This window comes from Rana temporaria, chromosome 1 (assembly GCF_905171775.1).
Source record: "Rana temporaria chromosome 1, aRanTem1.1, whole genome shotgun sequence".
Lineage (NCBI taxonomy): Eukaryota > Metazoa > Chordata > Amphibia > Anura > Ranidae > Rana > Rana temporaria.
Genome location: NC_053489.1, coordinates 216,264,150 through 216,290,725, shown reverse-complemented (window position 1 = coordinate 216,290,725; position 26,576 = coordinate 216,264,150). Strand labels below are relative to the sequence as shown.

The window sequence follows — 26,576 nt, the reverse complement described above, 5'->3', positions numbered from 1 at the left end:
ATACTCTGTAAAATAATTGCTTTGATATACAAGTGCTTTGGATTACAAGCATGTTTCTGGAACAAATTATGCTTGCAAATCAAGGTTTTATTGTATCTCGTTTTAGCAGGCTTTGGTGCCCCCCACTTCTCCCTGAAGCTCCGAGCTGCCCCTTGTTGTCCTCATTTATACTACTATTGGCCTTGCATTGTACTTTATAATATCATTGTACAATTGCCAGTCAGAGCGCCCTATAAAAGATGTTTAAGGAGGTCAGTTGCACAGATGAAGAGAGCCTGCTGGAGTGAGATACAAGGTAAGTGTTACACCTTATTCCTCTACTTATCTGGCATTTAGGGCCAGATTCACGTAGCTCAGCGGATCTATAGATCCGCTCGATCTACGTGAATTAAGATCTGCTCCCGCAAGTTTAGGAGGCAAGTGGCTAATTCACAAACCACTTACCTCCAAACTTGCGACGGCGGATCCTAAATCCCCCGGCGGAATTCAAATTCCGCGGCTAGGCGAGTGTACTATTTAAATCAGGCGCGTTCCCGCCCCGATTTAAATGCGCATGCGCCGTCCGGGGAATTTCCCGGCGTGCATTGCTCCCACTGACGTCACTAGGACGTCAGTGGTTTCGACGTGAGCGGGACTTGCGACGCGCGTGTTCGTGAATCGGCGTACGCAAACGACGTTGGAAAATTCAAATTCGACGCGGGAACGCCAGCTATACTTAACATTGGCTGCGCCTGCTAAAAACAGGGGTAAGTATACGACGGGAAAACCGCTAAGGAAACGACGTAAGAACACTGCGACGGGTCCGCGTACGTTCGTGAATTTGCGTATCTCGCTGATTTACATATTATTTATCGTAAATCAGCGGGAACGCCCCCTGGCGCCATTTTTAAATAGAAAAAAAGATCCGACAGTGTAACACAGTGTAACACTGTCAGATCTTAGCCCTGTCTATGCGTATCTGATTCTATGAATCAGGCGCATAGATAGGACCAGTGTAAGTCAGAGATACGATGGTGTATCAGGAGATACACCGTCGTATCTCTTTGTGAATCTGGCCCTTAAACTGCAAAGTGGTTTATAAATTGCACCATCTTTATCAAATCCAGCAGGTGGCAATCTTGCCCCGAGGGGTTATAATATTAAAACAAATTCATTGTATAGCCAGAAAAAACAAACATACCCATGTTAAAATGCTTTAATAAAGTGTTTACACAGGCAAAAAACATTTTCCATATAACATTGGGGGGAAAATGTTATTTTGGTGCCTGGAAGCCACAGGTGTGCCATACAATCGCCTGTAAAAATGAATAGCAAAATATGGTTGTATGCGAGTGTATGTAGCTTCGAGAGTCAACGTGTGTACCTGTATGGATGCAGGGCTTTTTTTTTCAGGGGGAACTTTGTTCCACCACCTCTGGCTCAGACCCTTGGTCTTGGCCTGCTCACAACAATCACTTGTAAACACAGAGGTCCGGTTTCTGTGTTTACAAGTGACAGCTCTGCACTCTGTGTGTAACCCCCTTGAACTTTGCACTCTGTATGTAATGCAATCCTGGTATTTAATGCCCCTTTAAGACTTTCCTACTGTTCGTGAAATTTGACTGACCACATCCACTATTTGATGTGATTTGAAAGGGTGTTTGCGGGTGGAGGGGTTTTGGGGGGTCGTGGTTGAGTTCCAGCACCTATTGTTTGAGGAAAAAAAGCCCTGTATGGATGAATACCGCTGGGCACAGCATACGTTGAGCACTGCATATATTCAAGCACAACTATATCCTGCCTTCCCCCTCCCAGGCTTTTATGACTGGATTAGGCACAGGTGAGTCAATCAACGACTATACTGCAGAGCTGTTCCCGGCAGGTCCTGCGCATACGCTTTCCACACCCCACTTATTCCTGTGTATTTCTGTGATAGGAAGTAATCATAAAAGCAAAAAATTGTCAGGTCCTGGATTTTAACCCTGGAACCTCTGCTTTGTCAAGCAATGCTCCAACCATGAACTTCCTGTTTGCCAGATTATTGTGCTCTCTCAGCCAGTATCTTTCTCCTGTCTTCCATATTTTGCTACCACTCATTATCAACCCTTGGCTTGTTCCTTGACCAGGCCCGTCGGACCAAGACAGGCAAAACAAGTAACTGCTTGGGGGTATGGGGTGTTTTTTTTTTTGTTCTCTTCTCTTGGTGTTTTTCTTTTTTTCCTTCTCTTCTCTTCTTATGTTAACCTTAGATGGATGCTCATTTTGTCTAGGGGAATCAGGTGTTTTTTTAAAATCGAAGCAGTACTTACCGTTTTAGAGAGCGATCTTCTCCGCCGCTTCCGTGTATGGTCTTCGGGACTGGGCGTTCCTATTTCATTGACAGGCTTCCGAAAGGCTTCCGACGGTCGCATACATCGCGTCACGAGTAGCCGAAAGAAGCCGAACGTCGGTGCGGCTCTATACGGCGCCTGCGCACCGACGCTCGGCTACTTTGGGAAAATCGTGACGCGATGTATGCGATCGTCGGAAGCCTGTCAATCAAATAGGAACGCCCAGTCCCGCAGCCCAAACCCGGAAGCGGCGGAGAAGATCGCTCTCTAAAACGGTAAGTACTGCTTCGATTTTGAAAAAACTACCCGATTACCCTCGACAAAATGAGCGTCAATCTAATGTTAAAAATTAAGTTTTCGGGTGAACCTCCACTTTAATAAAAATGGAATTAACAAAGATAAAGGTATCAAAAGTAAAAAGGATACAATTATCGGAGATGGTTATATTTGTGGAGAAAGAGGAAATTGGGAGGTGGAGTGACCAATTGTATACATTTAGGCCGGGATTCAGAAAGAAATGCCTATCTTTAGGCGGGCGTAGCGTATCTCATATACACTACGCCGCCGTAACTTTGAGAGGCAAGTCCCGTATTCAGAAAGAACTTGCGCCCGAAGTTACGGCGGCGTAGCGTATATGGGCCAGCGTAAGCCCGCCTAATTCAAAATAGGCTGGTAGGGGGCGTGTTGTATGCTAATTAATCGTGATCTCACGTAATTGACGCTCCTAACGAACGGCGCATGCGCCGTCCGTGAAAGTATCCCAGTGCGCATGCTCCAAATTACGCCGCAAATATGAATGCTTTAGACGTGAATGTAACTTACGCACAGCCCTATTCGCGTACGACTTGCGCAAACGACGCTGTCCCGACGTCCATACTTAACATTGGCTACACCTCATATAGCAAGGGTAACTTTACGCCCAAAAAAGCCTTACGTAAACGACGTAACTCAATGCGCCGGTCGCACGTACGTTTGTGAATCGGCGTATCTAGCTCATTTGCATATTCTACGCGTAAATCTACGGAAGCGCCCCTAGCAGCCAGCGTAAATATGCACACCAAGATACGACGGCGTAGGAGACTTACGCCGCTCTTATCTAGGCAACAGTGAGGCGTATCTGATTCTATGAATCAGGCGCAGAGATGCGACGCCTCACACTCAGAGTTACGACGGCGTATCTGGAGATACGCCGTTGTAACTCCTTTCTGAATCCAGGCCATATTTTTTTTCTTCTTTGTCTTTTTTATTACTGTCACAATAGATGTGATTCTGTTGACTGGTTCAGAGTAAGCTAGGTAAATAAAGAGATGTTATGAGTAAAATAATAGAACTATTGTATAGCGGTACTATATGAAACGTTGTTTTTGCTATCTTTGTGAAAGAAAAGATTTAAAAATAAAGAATTTATAAAAAAGAATTGCCAGGAGCCCTTTCCTGGAACCAATAGAAAGGAAAAAACTACGGGAAGCTTGTTCCTAGAACTTATAGGAGGCGGAGCTGTGTGATAACTCATTTGAATACAATACCCACAATGCAGCAGTAACTCAAACAGCCTCTCTTACATATAGAGTTATAGATGATTAGTGTGTAAGAAATGTGTACATGTGGTATTTGTACTATGGAATTTTTTAGGACACTTAAGATCTAGAATAAAAAGAAAACAAAGCGTTCCAGTGTGACTCGCCCTCAGCTGAATGTGATGTTCCTGTGGTAGGGTGCTCACTGTGGCCATCTAAAGGTAGCTTTGCGCAGTGGCAGTATCGTAGCCAATGAGGTCAAACCGAGGCGCGATTATTGCTAATTGAAAACTTTTACCAATACCCAGTCATGACGGCTTGCAATATAGCCGGCAATGACAATTTTTGACAGTCTCTGAGGAGACTGAACTATCTGGTACAAAAATAGAAATAAAAATGCTGATAGAACTTCTGTAAATTTCACCAGAGAGGCTCGGGTGAACTTGGGAAACTTCGGAAAGGCTCGGGAATGGAGTATTTCCAAATGGCTGGTGCCCCCCTCAGGCCAAATGTGGTACTGCACACCACTGTGGCTTGAATCCTGCTCATTTTGTGAGACAACACTCGCAAACTGAGTCAGGATTTAAAAAAAAAAAAACTGCTCGTATTGCGAAACTCTTGGTAACCGCGTTACTCGCAATCCAAAGTTTCTGTAGTTGCGTTTAAAAAATGAATTGTTCAGAATAATGTAATCGAGGGTTCAGTTCAGTACCGGCAGTTCTTTTATTATTACATGTGTTCCTTTTCCAAATGCTGTTCTGGAGTCTATGACTCTCGGGCAGTTGTGGACCTGAACCTCCTATGTTAGACAGCTGATTAAAAAGGATCTCTCTGAATTTTGCTGCAAAAACCCCCATATTGTATGAATGGTGTCTATACCCTAAATCATGAGGAGAGATCCCACAAAGAAATATGTACCTACAAAGGCTGCCAATTCAATAGAAATTGTAGTTTATTGGACATACATTTATCATAATTTCTTCACTCATGGTTAGTGTTCGGCTGGAGCCATTTATTATGAATCAACTTTGTTTTACTCTTTTTAAATCATAATCACAACAGAAACTACCCAAATGACCCTGATCAAAAGTTTACACACCCCCGTTCTTAATACCATGTATTGCCCTCTTTAACATCAATGACAGCTTGAAGTCTTTTGTGGATGAGGCTCTTTATCTTCTCAGATGGTAACGCTGCCCATTCCTCTTGGCAAAAAGCCTCCAGTTCCTGTAAATTCTTGGGTTGTCTTGCATGAACTGCACGTCTTGCGATCTCCCCAGAGAGGCTCAATGATATTGAGGTCAGGAGACTGAGATGGCGACTGCAGAACCTTCACTTTATTCTGTTGTAGCCAATGACAGGTTGACTTGTGTTTAGAATCATTGTCATGTTGGAATGTCCAAGGACGTCCCTTGCGCAGCTACCTGGCTGATGGATGCAAATGTTCCTCCAATATTTTTGATAAAATACTGCATTCATCTTGCCATCAATTTTGACCAAATTTCCTGTGCCTTTTGTAGCTCACACATCCCCAAAACATCAGCGATCCACCTCCATACCTTTCATCATAGGCCTTGTTGACTCCTTTCCAAATGTAGCGTTTATGGTTGTGGCCAAAAAGCTAAATTTTGGTCTCATCACTCCAAATTACTTTGTGCCAGAAGGTTTGAGGCTTGTCTCTGTGCTGTTTGGCGTATTATAAGTGGGCTACTTTGTAGCATTTGCATATCGCTTCTCGGCCTTTTGGCTAAGATTTAAAAGTCTAAACAAAGAGGTATCAGAAGGCACTAACCTTGCTCGGCCTGGGGGTGTTTCCTTTATTGGTACACCCCCTGCTGCTATTGGGTAAGGAACTGCCAGACGTTTACGAGCTGGGATCCAGTCTAAACCAGTCGGGTTTGGACTTTCTTTTTGGAGATGGCGAATCAGGGGCTTCGTGATTCCCTGCGATTTCTGGTGCGACCAGTTTTGAAAGAGAAGATCAACTTGAAGACGATCGTTGTGGATGTCCTGATCGATACTTTCAACCTAACGGTGAGTCAGATATTATGTCTGCAGGATTTCCCGGGACAAGGAATTTATGACGTTACCTTTCTCTCTACCGAGGTATGTTGGAACGTGTTCGAGTTGGCTAAGGAGAAAGCAGATACCGGAATTCTGAAAGGTATAGGAGTTATCCCTCTATTTATGGAGAAGGATAAGATGATCATCGTTCACATGTACAGTCCATTTTCTGACATCTTGAAGGTAAGAGCCTTTTTAAAGAACTATTGCGAGGAGTTGAAGGGAGGAGAAAAGGTTCTGAATAAGTTTAAGATCTGGACTGGGAAATATCGTTTTTTTGGGAAATTTAAGTTGGACAAAAGTTGTGTTGGGGGAGTTAAATGCCCACCTGCGGTGTTTTCTATTGGTGGTGAAAGAGGTTATTTATACTATCAAGGGCAACCCAGATACTGACGTAAATGCTTCTCATACGGACATATCGCAACAGAATGCGAGATGACAGAGAAGTGTCGTTTCTGTAAACAGATCGGACATAAGGCCAAAGATTGCACTGCCGCTAGGACATGTGACATTTGTCAGGAAGCAGGCCATCTGGCCAACCAATGCCCGCTCTACACGTCCCAGAAGAGGCAATTTTGGGGTACTAACTCGAAGGCGGGGGGTGAGCAACAGGAAGCTGGTACCAGCAGTACACGGGAGGGGGCTGGAGGACCCCCTGGAAAGGGACGTTCAGACAGCGTGCTTCCCACTGCAGTGGTATTTGGCGACCAGCCCAAGGACGCAGATGGGAAGAGTGATAGTGTATGGGACATCAGTAGGAAGGCGGCGGAAGCTGCTATCTTTGGTGACCATGATGCTGTTACCCCCGGACCTGCAGAGGGCGAGAAGGCAGATCACGCGGGTGGTCTTGACGTGGTTGCAAGTCCCAGAGGAGTTTCCAGATTCTGCAGGAGAGGCGGAGAACGAGGAAGAGGGTAGGCACAAGATGGGCGTTGTGGAGGCCGACCCCAGCCAGTACTCAGTGCAGGCCCAGATTGGTAATTTGTCGTCAAGTGACGAAGAGGAGGAGGAGGAAATGGACAGCGTGGATAGCATAGGCAGTATAGAAGATGGACAACAGCTGCTCCTGTCACCAGAGGCAGCTGTGAAACGACCTTGCATCGAAGGGGATGACGAGGAAGGAGTCTTACAAATCGATATACCTGGGGATTCTGAGGAATCTGCCAGTTCACCAGTAACCTGGAGGAAACAGAAGATGCTAGAGGAGGCTGAGCTGAAGGCAAATACCAACTAAAAATTATGATGGCAGTTTATTTCTATTTTTTTATGGCGCTGATCATCAGCTCAATTAATGTGAGAAGTATGAAATCAGGACACAGGAATGCAGTAATTATGGAACACATGTGTTCTGTTAAAGCAGACATTATATGTCTACAGGAATGTGGCATTGAAAACTTGAGTGGTATCAAAGAATGGCAGAAGGGAGTTGCAGTGTGGGCCCCAAGTAGCACCTCCAGATCTGAGGGGGTGGGGGTACTCATCAATAACCCCAATTTGAAAGTGATGTCCTATAAGGAAGTAGTACCCGGGAGATGTTTGTCGGTGATACTTGACTATCTGGGAGTGCAATTAAGAATTATTAATTGTTACGCACCTGCAGACAAAAATGCAAGAAAGGAATTCCTTAATGTATTGAGGTTGTACTTACCTGGGAGGATGGCGACGGTGGTCTCAGGTGACTTCAATTGTGTGAGGAGGAGAAATGAAAGACAAGGGGCTGTAGGTGAGGGTAGTGTGGACGTGACGTCAAAAATACTTAATGATTTGGTGGGTGACTTTAGAATGAAGGATGCCGCTATGGAGAAAGAAAAAAGTAAGGTTACACACACCTTTTTTTCAGACAAAGGAACTGTCTCGTCAAGGATTGACTTTTTATTTTTATCAGAGTTTTTGGAGGTGAAGGAGTATGTGGTGACCCCAGTTCTTTTTTCTGACCACAAGTTGATTTCCTGTAAACTGGATTTAGGGGTAGGGGTAAAGTTTGGCCCAGGGGTGTGGAAACTAAATGTATCTGTGCTGGAGGAGGTGACTCAACAACTGTATATATATTGGGATGAGGTGGTGGCAAAAAAGTTCCCCAATGTATTATTATGGTGGGACTGGGCAAAGAAACAAATAGCTGCTTTCTTTCAAAGAGTTTGCAGAGTCAGAGCAGCGGAAAAAAAACGGAGCGATGAAAGGCTTATACAAAGACTGCACTTTCTTCATAAGTGTCAGAGGTGTGGAGTGGAGGTGTCAAAAGAATTGGAGGAGGTAAAAGAAGAGAGAACTAAAATGCTAAAAGAGAAAAGGAAAAGCATAATATTCAATGCAAAAGTACGTGAGATGGAGGAGGGGGAACAGTGTACCAGGTTTTTTTTCAAGAAAGTTTTTTCTAATGACAAAGTAATGAGATCTGTGATGTCAGATGATGAGGAGGTGGAAGGTGAAAAAATGATGGAGGAGGTGGTAAATTTCTATAAAAATGTATATGGTGCACAGAAGGAGGTGCCAAAGAAAGAGTTGACAGAATATTGTGCGGTGGTGGGTAAGGGTGTGAGTGAAGAAGAGATGCAATGCTTACTTGACCCAGTGTCTGAGAAAGAAATTTAAGATGTCCTTGGGTGTATGCAGAAAGATAAAACACCTGGAAGGGATGGTCTCCCGGTGGAGGTGTACGTTAAGTTTTGGCCTTTATTCAAGGAGCACTTGGTGGAGGTGGTGAAATATTGTGTCAATGAAGGGACGGTCTCCCCTTCTATGAGAGAGGGGGTGATAACTCTGATTTTCAAGAAGGGAGACCGAAAGGACGTCAAGAACTGGCGCCCCATTACCCTGCTGAACGCAGATTATAAACTGGTGGCAAAATTGTTGGCCAGCAGGTTGAGCAGGGTGGTTGGTAAAATGATAGGGGACTCGCAGGTTTGTGCGGTACCAGGACGAAGAATATCTGAAATTTTGGTATTACTCAGAGATAGGGGTGCAACGGATTGTCACCGATCCGTGATCCGAACGGGTCACCCCGTTCGGACCGGCACACCCCGCGATCCGCGGAGCGCTCCGGAGCCTAGGAAAGTCCCCGGCTTCGGCCTAGCTCCGGAGCGGCGGCCATCTTGCTCCACCCAGTGTGCTTGCCAGAGCCCAGAGCACAGCGTGACACGCCTCCCCGCCTCAGCGCGTTGACTTCTGTAGTCAGTGCGCTGAGGCGGGGAGCCATGTCACGCTGTGCTCTGGGCTCTGGCAAGCACACTGGATGGAGCAAGATGGGACTCAACTACATTCTAATTATAAAAAGGCAAGTAAGTTGGCAACACTTAGCACAGTGTCATGATCATTTAGGTAAATACAAGCACATAATTCAAAGCACATCCCTGCCTTTCTTCCACAGGCTTGCACTAGATCAACAAATGGTATGATTTTGGAAGATAATAGTGCACCTTTCCTCCTTCAATCTTTTGTAGGCAAACTTTTTTTTTTTAATATCCTTTTATTTAATTTGCCACCGTTTTTGGCAATAAGTGCAGGGAATGTTGATACCATTTATGGAGATCAAAGCTTATACGGTGTGGTCATTTTAAGGAGATTACTTTTTTATCTGTACATTTGAAAATTTATCTTTATTGCTGATCCGAAAAACGATCCAATCCGTGACTCCTGATCCGAGGATCGATCCGATCCGTGAATTTTTTGATCCGTTGCACCCCTACTCAGAGACCTTGTTTGTTATGCCCAAATGAACAATATGCTGTTAGCCCTGATGGGCATAGATCTTGAGAAGGCCTACCACAAGGTCTCCCACATATATTTGTTCAGGGTATTGACCGAGATGGGTCTGCGGAATCCTTTTTGAAAACCCTAAAGGGACTGTATTGTGGGATTAAGAGCCAGGTGTTGGTGAATGGCAACTTATCTGAAACCTTTTCTGTTTTGTCGGGGGTAAGGCACGGATGCCCTCTATCCCCTTTGATGTTTATTTTTGCAATTGAGCCTCTGATAAGGCATGTACAGAATTATAAATGCTTTAAAGGGATATTTGTGCCTGGAAGTGATGGGAGTCATGCAAAATCGGTGGGTTATATGGATGACGTAACCTTCATGTGCTCCTCAGTAAGAGACGCAAAAAGGGCGGAATTACAACTGAGCCTATTTGGAAGCATGTCGGGGCTCAATGTCAATTGGCAGAAGAGCCAAATCTGTGTGATGAGCGGGACATGTGAATTGGCAGAGGTGAAGGTGAAACAAACAGAGACCTTAGTTATTTTGGGTACCCATTTTGAGAGGAACTTGCTGAACCAGAAGAATGCAGTAAAGATGGTGGAAAAAATATCTAAAAAGGTGGAGTTTTGGAAACTCAGACGTTTAACCTTGACAGGAAAAGTCCTTATTGTAAAATCAGTTATTTTGCCGTTATTATTATACTTTGGATCAGTGTTCCCCCCTGGTATAAAATGGACCCAGAGGATCACACGTGTCCTCTTTGTCTTCTTCTGGGGCTCAAGATGGAGAGATTGCAGCGGAAGACAGTGCTGATGAGCCCTGAACATGGTGGCTACGGATTCCCAGATGTAGGGACTTTCATGTCCATGCACTTGTGGTTGACACACTACAAGGTGTTTGTAGGTGGGGGCATGAAGGCGCATCTTATGCGGTACTTGGCTGGATGGTCTTTGGTGAAGTGGGGATGGTGTGGGCGAGATCTCTTGAAACCCACGGCCCTAGTACCCCCCTTGTTTTACCGCCAATTGAATGAGTTCTTTAAAAAATGTAAGTTGATAGAGTTGGGTGTTGGTGCGGTTGGGAAAGTAAATTTGGTCAAGTGGATACGGAAACATCTTCGGTCTGGGACCAAGACACACAGATAATTGCTGGAAGACGTTTTTTATAAAAGGTGTGTCAAATACACAAAAAGAAGTAACATGGATGGCATTTCATGGGGTGTTGTTGACCAAAAACTTTCTGAAAGCAAGGGACTTGGCAAGAGATGAAATGTGTCCCAGAGAAGGATGCGAAGAAATAGAATTGGCCCAACATGCCCTGTTTAGTTGTTTCTTTGCCAAGAGAGTTCGGCTGAAATTGATACCGTTTATGGAGAATGTGGTGGAAGTAAAAGGTGTTAACATTTTGATTTGGTATTTTGGTTTGGTGGAGGGCGATAAAACCAAGGAAAGAAAACTTTGGATAATGGTTAGCATCCTGAAAGAGGTGTTGTGGGATGCCAGATGTTGGGAGGTGCGAAGGAAATGCACCTTGTCAGAGGAGGACTGTACCAATTTGTTTTTTTCTAGACTCTATGTGGTTTTGTTGGTGGATAGGAGGTGGATGGGGAAAGAGGAGGCAGATATGTACTGGGGTTGGGGGAGATGGTAGGGTGGGGTTGAAATGTATTTTATGATGTGTATATGTATTTGTGATTTTTTGCAAAAAAAAATAAAAAATGCCTAGATGATGTGTGAAGCATGATGCACGAGAGAATCTTGGTGCGGTTCTTTTTGAAAGAAAAGTAACATGCAAGTAAACTGATAGGTATGGAAAAAAAAAAAAATCTGTTCTTATCAGTTGTTAGAGGAGTGCTAAAGCACCTCCGTTGGGAGGGTGGATGCACTCCAATAACGTAATAGCACCTGGAAGGGTGGTTTCAGCAGGGGCTATGCCGGGCTACCCGACAGTATCTGAAGATCACTTCTTTCACTCTCCTCTTCACTATCCCTTTCCCCCACTTTATTTAATTTAAGCCTATGTTTGTCACGTTTTTGTCTTATTTTTGTTTGTGCACGTTTTGTTCACTGTGAGATTATTAGGGTGACGGTCCTCGGGCCAGCCCTGAACGTCTTGGGAGTGGGTGGACATGGCCTTCTGGCTTAGTCTGCCTGCTCTCACAGGGTCTCCCTTCGGGGGAGCCCCACCTAGTACTGGGAGGGTTCTGTTTCGGCAGTCCCTCCGAGGAAGTTGGGTCCGTGTCGGCTTCGGTTGCTCGGACCACAGTACCTCAGTCCCCGTCTGGAGCCTAACGCCCCGGGGGATCAGGGTTTGGGTCCCTCTTCACAGGAGGACCACTTGACGTTGCACCCGTCTGCACGTTTTTGTGAACACTCTTTATGTGTGTGCACATTTTTTCTGCACCAGATGGAGTTTTTGGGTGTGTTCACACGCCATAGGCTTTTCAAAAAAAATAAACAATAAGGGAGGGTTGGTTGTTGTCCTGAATGCGGTGGATTATAGAAGCGTTACGTCAATTGAACGATGCTTCAACATATTGCGTTTTACCAAATAATCCTACACCTACATTGAGGCAGCAACTGTCTCATCTCTTGGATACAGGGTGTGATATGGGTATTTTGTCTTCCAAAATGGTTGAATATATCTTTTTGTAGACAACCCAGTGGTCCCGGCCTTTCATCATTTGCCCAAGTTACATAAACATACTGTACCCATTCAAGGTCGCTCCATAGTTGTGGGCATTGGGTCACTTTTTGAAAGACTGGGCCACTGGGTTGATCAATATTTATACCCCTAGTTACTAGGCTTCTGGCAGGGGTCAAGTCCTTGGAAAAAAAAGTGTGTGAACTCCCTACCAAGATCCACTCCCCCACCAAAAAAAAAATGATACGCTCATATGCATAATTACTAAACCGCATGTTTTTTCTAAAGCAAGTTCTTTCTAAATCGCGCGATAACTCGCGACAGACCTCCGCAATGTCTCCTGGGAACAATGACAAAAGCTCCCAGGAGACATTGCGGCATCGAGGAAGTGACAGAATACCCGCACACTACCCGATGAATCCATATACAGGAAGCGGCCAGTAACATAAAGGATTACTAAGGTTCGCCTGCCCCTGACAGTGACTCGAGCTGGGCATCGCCGCTTAGTGAAGGATTGGCTCGGGCGGCTCTCGTCCTGCAAAGGAAACTGCGTTCCTGCTGTGAAAAAAGTGCAGGAACTCCGTTCCCACAGGGCTTGAGCCCTGCTTCTGGGCTATATTTAAGATAGCTTGGGCATCTTGGCCAGTACACAAGACATTAAATGGACTGACACCTCCAATATGCTCACCGTGGATGTCAAATCCCTCTATTTCTGTATCCCCCATGATCTAGCTTTGGAAGCATTGAAATTTCATTTGCAGCAATACTTTTTACAATAAGGAATTTATTGTAATAGTAATTATGTTACTTTTGACAATGTGTACTACCTTCAGTGTAAAGGTGCCTCTATGCGGGCAACATTTTCGCCTTCATTGGCTAACCTATATATGTGGTGGTGGGAGAAAAGGTTTCTCTTTTCTCCCTCCAATCCCTTTATGGGTCACATCTAATGGTATGGTCATTATATAGACAACCTACTCCTTGTATGGGTTGGAGCCCCAGCAGATATTTTGCCTTTTGTCACTTATTTTAATAATCTCCTCAATTAAGAATTTAGTTTTGACAATGACCATAAAATGTATACATTTTTTGGATATCACCTTGGAGGGTTCTAATGGGACTGTCCATAGTCGGATTACCGTAATGACTGTGTTGGAAATTCACTGTTATTGGCTACTGGTTGTCATCCAGCACACACAATATGGTCAGCCCCAGTGGGTGAGTGCATTAGGTCTAGGTGTAATTACTCTCGTCAGAAACCATTTCTGAGGCGTACAAAGTAGTGTCCTCTAGACTCTTGGCACCTCAGTACAAACAAACGGAAATGAATAGCGCCATGTGTGTGGCTAAGGACAGGGATAGATCTACCCTTCTAAAAAATCCCCAAAGTAAGAACGTAGTTGGGGAGGCCAATCCCATTACATTTGTAACAACGTATTCACAAGAATAAAATTTGTTTAAAAATACAATTTTGAAAAATTTACCTATTCTGTCAAATGACAGAGATTTAGCATCTGTTATAAAGGCCAGTTGTAGATTTAGCAGCCGGCGGGCTAATACTCTAGGTCAGTGATGGCGAACCTTGGCACCCCAGATGTTTTGGAACTACATTTCCCATGATGCTCAGCTACCCTGCAGAATGCATGAGCTTCATGGGAAATGTAGTTCCAAAACATCTGGGGTGCCAAGGTTCACTATCACTGCTTTAGGTGGTATTCTCTCTCCCCCAGTTAGTATCAATCAAGTTTCTGGAGGCACATGGTTCCAGGATCTTATGCCTATGGTACCAGTAGTTGTGGTTTCTGTCAGAAACATTCCAAAAAACCTAAAGTAGTTAGGTTGTGCTCCACCGGTAAGGAGTTCACAGTTCGTGATTACATTAACTGTGAAACCAACTGAATAAGTGGAGTGCACCCTCTGTAACTTACAATATGTAGGGTGCACTACGAGACCTTTGAGGACACGGATAAGTGAACATTACCACTGGGCATCTTTTCCCTCAGATAAGGGATTATCCAAACTTTAAAAACATCTTCATGCAGGGAATAAGTCTGCTTTTTCCTTCTATGGTCAGGAAAGGGGTTAAGAACTTACCTTTGGGGGGGGGGGGTCTGGCTTCTCCAATAGGAGGCTTCTGGTGGATCTTTAAACTACAGACCAAAGTACCTTCAGGAATGAATTTCCGTTATTGTTTTGATCTTTTTCTCTATTAGGTTTTGTGATATACTTCTTGATTTTCATACTATATTTATTGTAAATGATCTTGTTTTTTCATATCGATCCATGTTTCCTTCCCAGTGATTTATGTCATGATGAGTTTTGTAGGTTACCACTCCCTGAGAAATACACACCTGCAGCAGTGTTTTTTGTCTATCCCAATTACTGACATCATTCAATTAGTGGGAGTGACTTACATTATCTTTTTTGTGGTTATATGTTGTGTTTATCTATGGTGACTGTGCTGTGAATGAAAGGCAGGAGAAGCTCAATAGTGACCCCTGCCTTTGGGAACAGGGACTGAAACAAAAAGATAAAGCAGTTAATTTAAATTAATATAATTGATCACCTACCTGTTAAAGGGGTTGTAAAGGTACAATGTTTCCCTAAATAGCTTCCTTTACCTTAGTGCAGTCCTCCTTCACTTACCTCATCCTTCCATTTTGCTTTTAAATGTCCTTATTTCTTCTGAGAAATCCTCACTTCCTGTTCTTCTGTCTAACTCCACACAGTAATGCAAGGCTTTCTCCCTGGTGTGGAGTGTCGTGCTCGCCCCCTCCCTTGGACTACAGGAGAGTCAGGACGCTCTCTACGTTGCAGATAAAGGAGCTGTGTGTTAGTGGGCGTCCTGACTCTCCTGTAGTCCAAGGGAGGGGGCGAGCATGATAGGGACACAACGATAGGGCTCCCAATCATATGTTATAACATCCAAGGGAAGGATTACTGATGCCACTGTTTTTATCGATTTTAATAGCGCTTTTAGAGTATTGATTTCCTAAAGTTTGATTGACCCAGCGAGTCTACGATTTTCTGGGTTAAATTCTTCTGGTAAGCCTTATGATATACGGTGGTGGATCTTCTATCAACTTTTTTTTTTTTTTTTTTTATGTCACAATGTAGAGAATAAGATTTCCTATCATCTGTGCCTAGCTTTGCCACACAGAGTTAATCCAGCTCTGAGCAATCCTCTTTTATTGTTCAGTGAAATAAAACGGACTTACAGATAAAAACCTGTCTAAATAAAAAGTCCTTTCCGTCCCCTAGCTTCGAGTGACATACATTACCTCTCACAATGAACTGTGGATCACCCCCATATTATGATAAACATCCAGGAATGTGCATGTGTCCAAGCTAGTGCACGAGATATGTAAAAACCCTGTCACTCGAAGCAAGGGGATGGAAAGGACTTTTTATTTAGACAGATTTTTATCTGGAAGTCTGTTAATTTCCACTGAACAATAAAAGAGGATTGCTCAGCGCTGGATTAACTCTGTGTAGCAAGACTTGGCACAGATGATAGGAAATCGTATTCTCTACATTGTGACATAAAAAAAAAATGGGTTTACATCCATTTTAATAATTGGATTGCCTTATGGAATTTTGTTTGCACATTTAGTTTGCGTATGAGTTTCTTTTCTCATCACGGTGGACACATGTGGTATTGTTTATTTTTGTTATCTGTCATTAGATATTTTGTTATACACTAGCGCTGCACATTTTTCTATGTTCTTTTACTGCAACTTTTTGATCTATTTTGCTGTGTTAGCTTTTATTTAAAGAGACAGCGCGGTATTGTTCCATATTTTTCATTTTGCTCCCCCACAGTTCCCTACACACCACTGCTCCCCACAGTGTGTTCCGTACATGCCACTGCTCCCCCACAGTGTGTTCCGTACATGCCGCTGCTCCCCCACAGTGTGTTCCGTACATGCCACTGCTCCCCCACAGTGTGTTCCGTACATGCCACTGCTCCCCCACAGTGTGTTCCGTACATGCCACTGCTCCCCCACAGTGTGTTCCGTACATGCCACTGCTCCCCCACAGTGTGTTCCGTACATGCCACTGCTCCCCCACAGTGTGTTCCGTACATGCCACTGCTCCCCCACAGTGTGTTCCGTACATGCCACTGCTCCCCCACAGTGTGTTCCGTACATGCCACTGCTCCCCCACAGTGTGTTCCGTACATGCCACTGCTCCCCACAGTGTGTTCCGTACATGCCACTGCTCCCCCACAGTGTGTTCCGTACATGCCACTGCTCCCCCACAGTGTGTTCCGTACATGCCACTGCTCCCTCAGTGTGTTCCGTACATGCCACTGCTCCCCCACAGTGCCTTCCCTACACCCCACTGCTCCCCCACAGTGTGTTCCGTACATGCCACTGCTCCCCACAGTGCCTTCCCTACACACCACTGCTCCCCCAGTGTGTTTCGTACATGCCACTGCTCCCCCACAGTGCATTCTGTACACACCACTGCTCCCCACAGTGCCTTCCCTACACGCCACTTCTCCCCCACAGTGCCTTCCCTACACACCAATGCTCCCCCAGTGTGTTGCGTACATGCCACTGCTCCCCAACAGTGCATTCTGTACACACCGCTGCTCCCCACATACCACTGCACCCCACAGTGCGCTCCCTACACATCACTGCTCCCCCACAGTGCCTTCCCTACACCCCACAGTGTGTTCCGTACATGCTACTGCTCCCCCACAGTGCATTCTGTACACACCACTGCTCCCCACATACCACTGCACCCCACAGTGCGCTCCCTACACATCACTACACCCCACAGTGCCTTCCCTACACACCACTGCTCCCCCAGTGTGTTTCGTACATGCCACTGCTCCCCCACAGTGCATTCTGTACACACCACTGCTCCCCACAGTGCCTTCCCTACACGCCACTGCTTCCTTACAGTGCCTTCCCTACACCCCACTGCTCCCCCACAGTGCCTTCCCTACACCCCACAGTGTGTTCCGTACATGCCACTGCTCCCCCACAGTGCATTCTGTACACACCACTGCTCCCCACATACCACTAATCCCCCACAGTGCCTTCCCTACACGCCACTTCTCCCCCACAGTGCCTTCCCTACACACCAATGCTCCTCCAGTGTGTTGCGTACATGCCACTGCTCCCCGACAGTGCATTCTGTACACACCGCTGCTCCCCACATACCACTGCACCCCACAGTGCGCTCCCTACACATCACTGCACCCCACAGTGCCTTCCCTACACCCCACAGTGTGTTCCGTACATGCTACTGCTCCCCCACAGTGCATTCTGTACACACCACTGCTCCCCACATACCACTGCACCCCACAGTGCGCTCCCTACACATCACTACACCCCACAGTGCCTTCCCTACACGCCACTGCTCCCCCACAGCGCCTTCCCTACATGCCACTGCTCCCCCACAGCGTGTTCCGTACATGCCACTTCTCCCCACATACCACTGCACCCAACAGTGCGTTCCCTACACATCACTGCACCCCACAGTGCCTTCCCTACATGCCACTGCTCCCCCACAGTGCCTTCCCTACACGCCACTGCTCCCCCACAGTGCCTCCCCTACACGCCACTGCTCCCCCACAGTGTCTCCCCTACACGCCACTGCTCCCCCACAGTGCCTCCCCTACATGTCACTGCTCCCCCACAGTGCGTTCCGTACACGCCACTGCTCCCCCACAGTGCGTTCCCTACACGCCACTGCTCCCCACAGTGCCTCCCCTACACGCCACTGCTCCCCACAGTGCCTCCCCTACACGCCACTGCTCCCCACAGTGCCTTCCCTACACGCCACTGCTCCCCCACAGTGCCTTACACGCCACTGCTCCCCCACAGTGCCTTACACGCCACTGCTCCCCCACAGTGCCTTACACGCCACTGCTCCCCCACAGTGTGTTCCGTTCACGCCACTGCTCCCCCACAGTGCCTTTCTTACACGCCACTGCTCCCCCACAGTGCCTTCCTTACACGCCACTGCTCCCCCACAGTGCCTTCCTAACACGCCACTGCTCCCCCACAGTGCCTTCCTAACACGCCACTGCTCCCCCACAGTGCCTTCCTAACACGCCACTGCTCCCCCACAGTGTGTTCCGTACATGCCACCGCTTCCCCACAGTGCATTCCCTATACACCACTGCTCCCTACACACTACAGTGCGTTCCCTACACACCACTGCTCTCCACAGTGCGTTCCCTACACGCCACTGCTTCCCACACACTTCCCTACACACCACTGCTCCCCACAGTGCATTCTGTGAATCCCACAATGCATGTGATGTGGTTTTTCTCCTGCATCACACACTGCATTCCGTGCGCTCCCATGTCATCTCCTATACTCCATACACTCAGCTATCCCCACAGTGCATACTACATTCCCCATGTTTGGTCACACGCCGCTCTTCCTGTGTACTCCCCCGATACACAAACATCTCATACCTTCTTACTAACAAGACAGACTACACCATCATGAAGTAGCCCCTCCCTCCCATGTGACATCTGACGCCCCGCCCCTCGGAACCTGGGACGGAGGTCAGTGTGTGGGACGCACATAGAACATGGCGGCGCCCATGAGAGCAGTGAGCCGGTGTTGGCGGCCATGGTGGAGGAGGGGGACAGGTGTCTGTCTGTTCTCTCAGGACACACACAGCTCGGGGAGGGACACTCACTTCGGCTTCCAGACCGTGTCTGAGGAGGAGAAGGGGGAGAAAGGTAATCCCCTCCCAGACTTTATCCTCCTGTGTACAGGCTGCCCCCATCTCTTCACTGTCACCAGACAAGTCCTGGAATGGCTCATTATATGGCTGACATTGTCCTAGTTTGGGAGATTTAACCATTTAAGGACCGAGCCTCTTTCTGAGATTTGTTGTTTACAAGTTAAAAACAAACATTATACATTTTTTTTTCTAACAGACCTAGAGAATAAAATGACACCCGTCGCAATACTTTCTGTCACACCGTTTTTGCGCAGCGGTCTTACAAGGGCGCTTTTTTTGGAAAAAATACACTTTTTTGAATACAAAAATAAGACAACAGTAAAGTTAGACCAATTTGTTTTTATATTGTGAAAGGTAACGCCAAGTAAATTGTTACCCAACATGTCACGCTTCAAAATTGCGCCAATGGCGACAAACTTTTACCCTTAATCTCCATAGGCGACATTTAAAAAAATTCCACAGGTTGCATGTTTCGAGTTTCCGAGGAGGTCAAGGGCTAGAATTATTGCGCTCGCTCCAACGATCGAGGCGATACCTCACATGTGCGGTTTGAACACCGTTTTCATATTCGGGCGCTGCTCACGGATGCGTTCGCTTCTGCGCGCAAGCTCGGCTATTAATATGCACCGATTACTGTATAAATGTGACTGGCAGTGAAGGGGTTAACCACTAGGGGGCTAGGAAGGGGTTAATTGTGTCCTAGGGAGTGATTTAAACTGTTGGGGGGGTGTGGCTATGAGTGACACGTCACTGAACGCTGCTTCCGATGAGAGGGAGCAGACAATCCGTGTCACTAGGCAGAACGGGGAGATGCCTTGTTTACACTTGCATCGAGTCCGCGGGGGCACGGTCACAGAGCTCGCGGCAGGGGTGGGAATTTCAAAGTGACGTAAATATACGTTACTTTGCCCAGCCCTGCCATTCTGCCGACATATATGTACAGGAGCCTGTCGTTAGACGTTTAGACCCATTTCACACTGAGGCACTATAACACTAAAAATAGCGCCTGCCAAGCGCCCTGAAAGAGCCTCTGCTGTCTCTCTGAGGGCTTTCACACTGGAGCGGTGCGCTAGCAGGACGGTATCAGTCCTGCTAGCAGCAAGGGGCCTTAAGAGCTATGGGCGGAAGTTACGTTTTGACGTCTCTTCTGCCCTGCTATGGTATAGAGATGGGTGGGGGCCATCTTCCCCTCACTCGTCTCGATACCCAGCCACAGGAAGAAGGGACCCGTTCGCCTCCGTCGCTGCCGACGGTTTTGGTAAGGCGGAGGGCACAGGGGGGGGGGGGGTCCTCTTCCGCCGCCGACAACGGTGATCTCGCTGCGAATCCGCCGCAGAGACCACCATTATCGGAAACCGCACCGACAGCTGAAGAAGAGGATACCTGGGTTATGGCAGCTAGTTGGTGCCATAACAGAGACATCCCTCTTCAAACAGACGATCTATAATGGCGTGCGGCAGTCCGGAAGTGTGGTTAATATGGATTTATTTATTATATATATAATATTATTATTGTATTTATTTTTTTTCTCTTTACAAAATGGATCTTTCTTATGGTGGTCTTTGATTACCTCCTGTGTTTTTTTTTTTTATTATTATATAAACCAAAAAAGACTGACAATTTTGAGAAAAAAACAAGTACTTTTTACTATCTGATATAAAACATAGCCAATTAAAAATGAAACCTCTTAATACAATTTGGCCATAATGTATTCTGCTACATGTATATATTGATTCTGAGATGCCGATGCGCGTGCCTGACGGCCGCGATGTCCGCCAGGCACCGCGATCGGCGGTTACACAGACAAGGACGTGGATCTGTGTGTGTAAACACAGAGCTCCACGTCCTGTCAGGGAGAGAGGCGACCGATGCTACATAGGGACACAGATCGGTCACCTCCCCCAGTCACCCCCCTTCCCCCACAGTTAGAAACACTATGCAGGGTACACATTTAACCCCTCCCTCGCCCCCCTAGTGTTAACCCCTTCCCTGCCAGTCACATTTATAGAGTAATTAGTGCATATTTATAGCACTGATCGCAGTATAAATGTGAATGGTGCCAAAAATGTGTCAAAAGTGTCCGCCATAATGTCGCAGTCCCAATAAAAATCGCAGATCGCCGCCATTACTAGTAAAAAAAAAAAAAAAAATAGTGTCCCCTATTTTGTAGGCGCTATAACTTTTGCGCAAACCAGTCGCTTATTGCGATTTTTTTTTTTTTTTTTACCAAAAATATGTAGAAGAATACGTATCGGCCTAGACTGAGAACATTTTTTTTTTTTTTTTTTTTTAATTGGGCTATTTATTATACAAGTTTTTTTTTTTTTTTTCAAAATTGTCGCTCTTTTTTTGTTTTTATAGCGCAAAAAATAAAAACCGCAGAGATGATCAAATATCACCAAAAGAAAGCTCTACTTGTGGGGAAAAAAGGACATCATTTTTGTTTGGAAGCCACGTCGCACGACTGCGCAATTGTCAGTTAAAGCGGCGCAGTGCCGGAAGCTGAAATTTCACCTGGGCAGGAGGGGGGTATATGTGCCCAGTAAGCAAGTGGTTAAGGTCTGGACACTGGCTAGGTCACTCCAGGACCTTAATGTTCTTCTTCTTGAGCCACCCCTTTGTTGCCTTAGGGTCATTGTAACATAGGTTGAAAAAAGACAAGTCCATCCAGTTCAACTAAACAAAAAACAACCCCATATATACAATCCTTCACTCACAGTTGATCCAGAGGAAGTCCAAAAACCCCAGCAAAGCATGATCCAATTTGCTACAGCCGGGGAAAAAAATCCTTCCTGATCCCCCGAGAGGCAATCAGATTTTCCCTGGATCAACTTTACCTATAAATGTCAGTACCCAGTTATATTATGTACATTTAGGAAAGAATCCGGGTCTTTTTTTAAAGAAATCTACAGAGCTGGCCAGAACCACCTCTGGAGAAAGTCTATTTCACATTTTTACAGCTCTTACTGTGAAGAAAACTTTCCATATATTGAGATGAAATCTTTTTTTTCTAGATGTAGAGCATGCCCCCTTGCCTTATTTATGCATGTTGATCGTCACCTCTTCGCAAGAGAGAATAAATTCAGTTCCTCTAATCTTTCCTCATAGCTGAGCTCCTCCATGCCTCTTATCAGTTTGGTTGTCATGCTGGAATACCCATCCACGACCCATTTTCAATGCCCTGGCTGAGGAAAGGAGGTTCTTACCCAAGATTTGACGTACATGGCCCCTTCCATCGTCCCTTTGATGCGCTGAAATTGTCCTGCCCCCTTAGCAGAAAAACACCGCCAAAGCATAATGGCCCAGATTCACAGAGACTTACGCCGACGTATCAGTAGATACGCCGTCGTAAGTCTGAAAATGCGCGGTCATATCAATGCGCTCATTATTAAAATGAGCTACGCCTGAATGTTGCCAAGATACGACCGACGTAAGTCTCCTACGCCATCGTATCTTTGGTGCATATTTTTGCTGGCCGCTAGGGGCGTTTACGTTGATTTACGCGTCAAATATGTAAATGAGCAAGATACGTTGATTCACGAACGTACGTACGCCCGTCGCAGTAAGCTACGCCGTTTACGTAAGGTGTATTTCCGGCGTAAAGATAAACCACCAAAAAGATGGCGCAGCCCATGCAAAGCTATGGACGTCGGAAGTGCCGTCGGATTTTACGTCGTTTACGTAAGTCGTACGTGAATGGGGCTGGGCGTAAGTTGGGTTCACGTCGTACGCATTGAGCCGTCGTATCGTAGGGAGTATTTGCGACGTGATTCTGAGCATGTGCGCGCATGCGCCATACGAACGGCCCTTCATTTACATGGGGTCACGGTTAATTTAAATGTAGCACGCCCACTACCTGCCTACTTTGAATTAGGCGGGGTTACGCCGGCCCATTTTCGCTAGGCCGACGTAACTTACGGAGCAAGTGCTTTTTGAATACTGGCCTTGCCTCACTATGTTACGTCGGCGTAGTGCAAATGGGAGGCGCTACGCCGGCCAAAAGATACGCCGATCTCTCTGAATCTGGCTAAATGTTTCCACCTCCATGTTTGACAGTGGGGATGGTGTTCTTAGGGTCATATGCACCATTCCTCCTTCTCCAAACATGACGAGTTGAGTTGATGCCAAAGCACTCAATTTTGGTCTCATCTGACCACAACGCCTTCACCCAGTTCTCCTTTGAATCATTCAGATGTTCATTAGAAAACTTCAGACGGCCTGTACATGTGCTTTCTTGAGCAAAGGGACCTTGTGGACGTTGCAGGATTTCAGGCCTTCACGGTGTAGTGTGTTACCAACTGTTTTCTTGGTGACTCTGGTCCCAGCTGCCTTGAGATCATTGACAAGATTCTCCCGTGTAGTTCTGGGCTCATCCCTCACTGTTCTCATGATCTTTTGTGTTTCTTCCATTTGTGAATAATCATACCAACTAGAGTTGCACCAATTCCAAGCATTTTCAGGAGGACTTGTACTTCTGCAAATGCTCCCTGTGCATAGTCCGATACCTAGACACTCAGGGATGATGGTGGGGGAAGTTATAATCGCCAATCTTGCTGTGTGGCTTTCAATAAAACAGCCACTTCTCCTCTTCCCTCCATGGCTTTCAGCTGCTTTATTGATTTTTATTAATATTTTTTTTTTTTACTAGTAATGGCGGCGATCTACGATATTTTTTTTTTTTTATCGTGACTGCGACATTATGTCGGACACTTTTGACACATTTTTGGGACCATTGTCATTTTTACAGCGATCAGTGCTATAAAAATGCACTGGTTACTGTGAAAATGACACTGGCAGTGAAGTGGTTAACCACTAGGTGGCGCTGTAGGGGTTAAGTGTTCTCTAAGGCATGATTCTTACTGTAGGGGGGCGTGGCTTGCTGTGACACGTCACTGATCGTGTTCCCGATGACGGTGTCACTAGGCAGAACGGGGAGATGTTGTGTTTACACTAACATCTCCCCGTTCTATCTCTCCGTGAGACGGTCGCGGGTATGCCTGCGGCGATCGAGTCCGATTATTTGCTCTTTTTGTACTTATTTTAGTTTTTTTAACCCCATTATGTTACTAAACATCTCAGGCCGGGCTCACACCTCTGTTTTGGTGCTTTTTGCAGAAACACACTACAGTTCAGTTACATGTTTTCCTATGGGACACGTTCACATCCATTTTTTTTTTTCAGCTGCTGAAAGGGCAAGGACTTTTTAACGCAAAACGGTGCTATTTTGTTTTTTTTTTGTTCAATATACTTCAATGGAGAAGCTGCAGAAAAGCATGTAATGTGTTTTTGCGGCAATTTGTGTTTTGTAATCTGCCCAACAACAAATTGGCCCAAAAATGCAAAATGTAAAAAAAATGTTTTTTTTTTTTTAAGGCTATTATCCGATTAATCCAAATAATAAATCGGCCAACTAATCGATTATGGAAATAATCGTTAGTTGCAGCCCTAATCACTTATTATGTTATGAAGGATGTGCAGGCTGCTGGATCTTGGAATAAATCTTCGCTGCAGGGATGCCTGTCCTCCTCCTGTCTGTAAAATTCCGGTGCTGCAATGATTAATAATTTCTGGTCTTCAGGCAGAACAGCAGTACATAGGGTCCAACATGTACATGCCCCATCATTCCTCCTCCCCAATTGAGAAACGTTCTTTCCTTGATCACGCTGCTTGTACCATAATCTGTGAATGTGGAAGAGAATCCTGTGACTGATCAGATTCCTCACATTCACAGATCATGTTACTGCATTACAGGTAAGTGACGTGACTAAAGCTGTAGGGATTTTTTTTTTATAGCTAAAGGTGGGAGAAGCTGGAACATGTTGCACCCTAAATACAGTTGTAACATGTTCTAAAGGATGAACGTAAAGCATAACTTCACCCAGAAGGGGAAGTTGCACTCTCCCTTCTTCACATCCCCCCCCCCCCTTACATTTGGCACCTTTTTTTGTGAGGGAGCGGGTACCTAGTTTTGACAGGTACCCGCTTCCCTACTTCTGGTCAGATCGCCACCCTGAGGAACAATCACTAAGGTCTCCCTTAGTGATGATGCAGATGCCTGCAGCCAAAGCAGATTCAAGAATCGGCTCGGGTGAGGACATCACTGAATCCAGGGGCCCTCATTTTAAAAGTCAGAAGCTACAGTATTTGTAGCTGCTAACTTTACATTTTTTGGGGGGAGACTGGAGCTCCTATTTCAGCTAGCCATAGAAAAGATGATTTTCTTTTTTGCATACATGGGCTACAGGAAAGAAAATGGCAATCCCTCTCGTGAAGTTCTTCCAGGAGAGAAAGCCGTCACTGCTGTGATAACGGTGATTATTGCTAGCTGCTAGCAATAATCGCATCCTAAAAATCCGACATGCTGGTTGTTCCCAAGTAAATCAATGGATCGACTTGGGTATAATCTCAACAAGTCCCTCTTGAACTGGCCGAGATTCAAACCTTCTATGGCTGGCTTTAGGCTTTACCTAAACACTTGTAAATGCACATCCCAGTGGTTATATGCAACCCTTGATTCCAAGCATGTCATAACGGACAATAGTGATAGCGGGTACATATGCAGTGATACTCCCAGTGATCGTGGTAAGGATGGGCCTAGATAACAACATTTTCAGGTTATCTGGTTTAAAAAATGGACTAATTTGACTAATAAATGTCAGCAGCCCTTTGCGTTTCTCAGATACAATTGTTGAGGTTATTTTTAAAACATTTCTTGAATCTAGAGCACTGCAAATACAAGTTATTAAAATGTCTTTAAATTTAGTTTGATAAAAAAAAAAACTATGACTCCCAAAATGAGGCAAAATGCCATTCTGTGATTTGTCAGCATTTTCTGACATTAGATCTCAAAACGAAACCTTAACAAAAACGGTGACCTTGCGGCCTCATTTAAACGCGTACTGACACCTGTAGTCCGTGAATGGGCTGTGTGTTTATGCAGCTTGAGCCATCAGGTGCTGATTGCAGGCTGCACAGACTCAGCCACTTGTCCCAATTTGACATTTTTGCAGGCTTTGGTGAGTGTCCCCTAAAGTACACTGTGTGAGTGGCTGATCGCCTGCACAGCTCACAATTTGGGATAAGCAGCTGTATCTGTGCAGCCCCGACATCCCCTTAAATATGAATGGACTGCTTGCACATTGCATCTGGCAACCCAAACTGCATAATCATGCAGCCCAATCACAGACTATGGATATGGGGGCCCATGTGAACAAGGCCTTGTATCTGCTTCTATTAAAGTCTAATGGATGCACATAAACACTAAAAGCAAACCTGCATCTGTGGGCTTATTTTTTATTGAAACTTCTTATCCGAGCAAACCAACATTCTAAGTACATACCAGGTACATCAAAGCAACTTGGAAGCATAGGAAAACATACTGCATTTGACTTTCTCCTAAGGACAATGGCACACTAGCAATCATCTTACTAGCGGCAATAAGGATTGCTATGCAGAGCAGAGAAAATATTGTCCTATCATCCACATGTTGATCCCGCTTTGTACATAAGATGGACATGTCCCATGGGTTTAAGAGGACCTCACTCCAAAGGTCTGTTTGGCTCTTTCAACTTAATGAGTATTTCTGAATAGAGGGTATAAGCACCCTGCAGAAGTCCTCCATCGCCATTGG

The 26,576-nt window shown here is 45.6% G+C and overlaps 1 protein-coding gene and 1 non-coding gene across 2 annotated transcripts in view; both read left to right on the top strand.

Annotated features, from left to right (window-relative positions):
• The first annotated feature begins 4,049 nt into the window (after positions 1 to 4,049).
• Positions 4,050 to 4,190, top strand: LOC120925329. Its single transcript, XR_005746614.1, has one exon. It is a non-coding gene; the product is annotated as a U4 spliceosomal RNA (small nuclear RNA).
• Positions 4,191 to 18,735: 14,545 nt separating this feature from the next.
• COQ5 (coenzyme Q5, methyltransferase) overlaps positions 18,736 to 26,576 on the top strand; it is a 38,702-nt gene continuing 30,861 nt past the window's right edge. Inside the window, exon 1 of the mRNA XM_040350196.1 lies at positions 18,736 to 18,941. Within this exon, the coding sequence (XP_040206130.1) occupies positions 18,788 to 18,941 (154 nt within the window). The 5' untranslated portion in view covers positions 18,736 to 18,787. The remainder of the gene's footprint in view (positions 18,942 to 26,576) is intronic.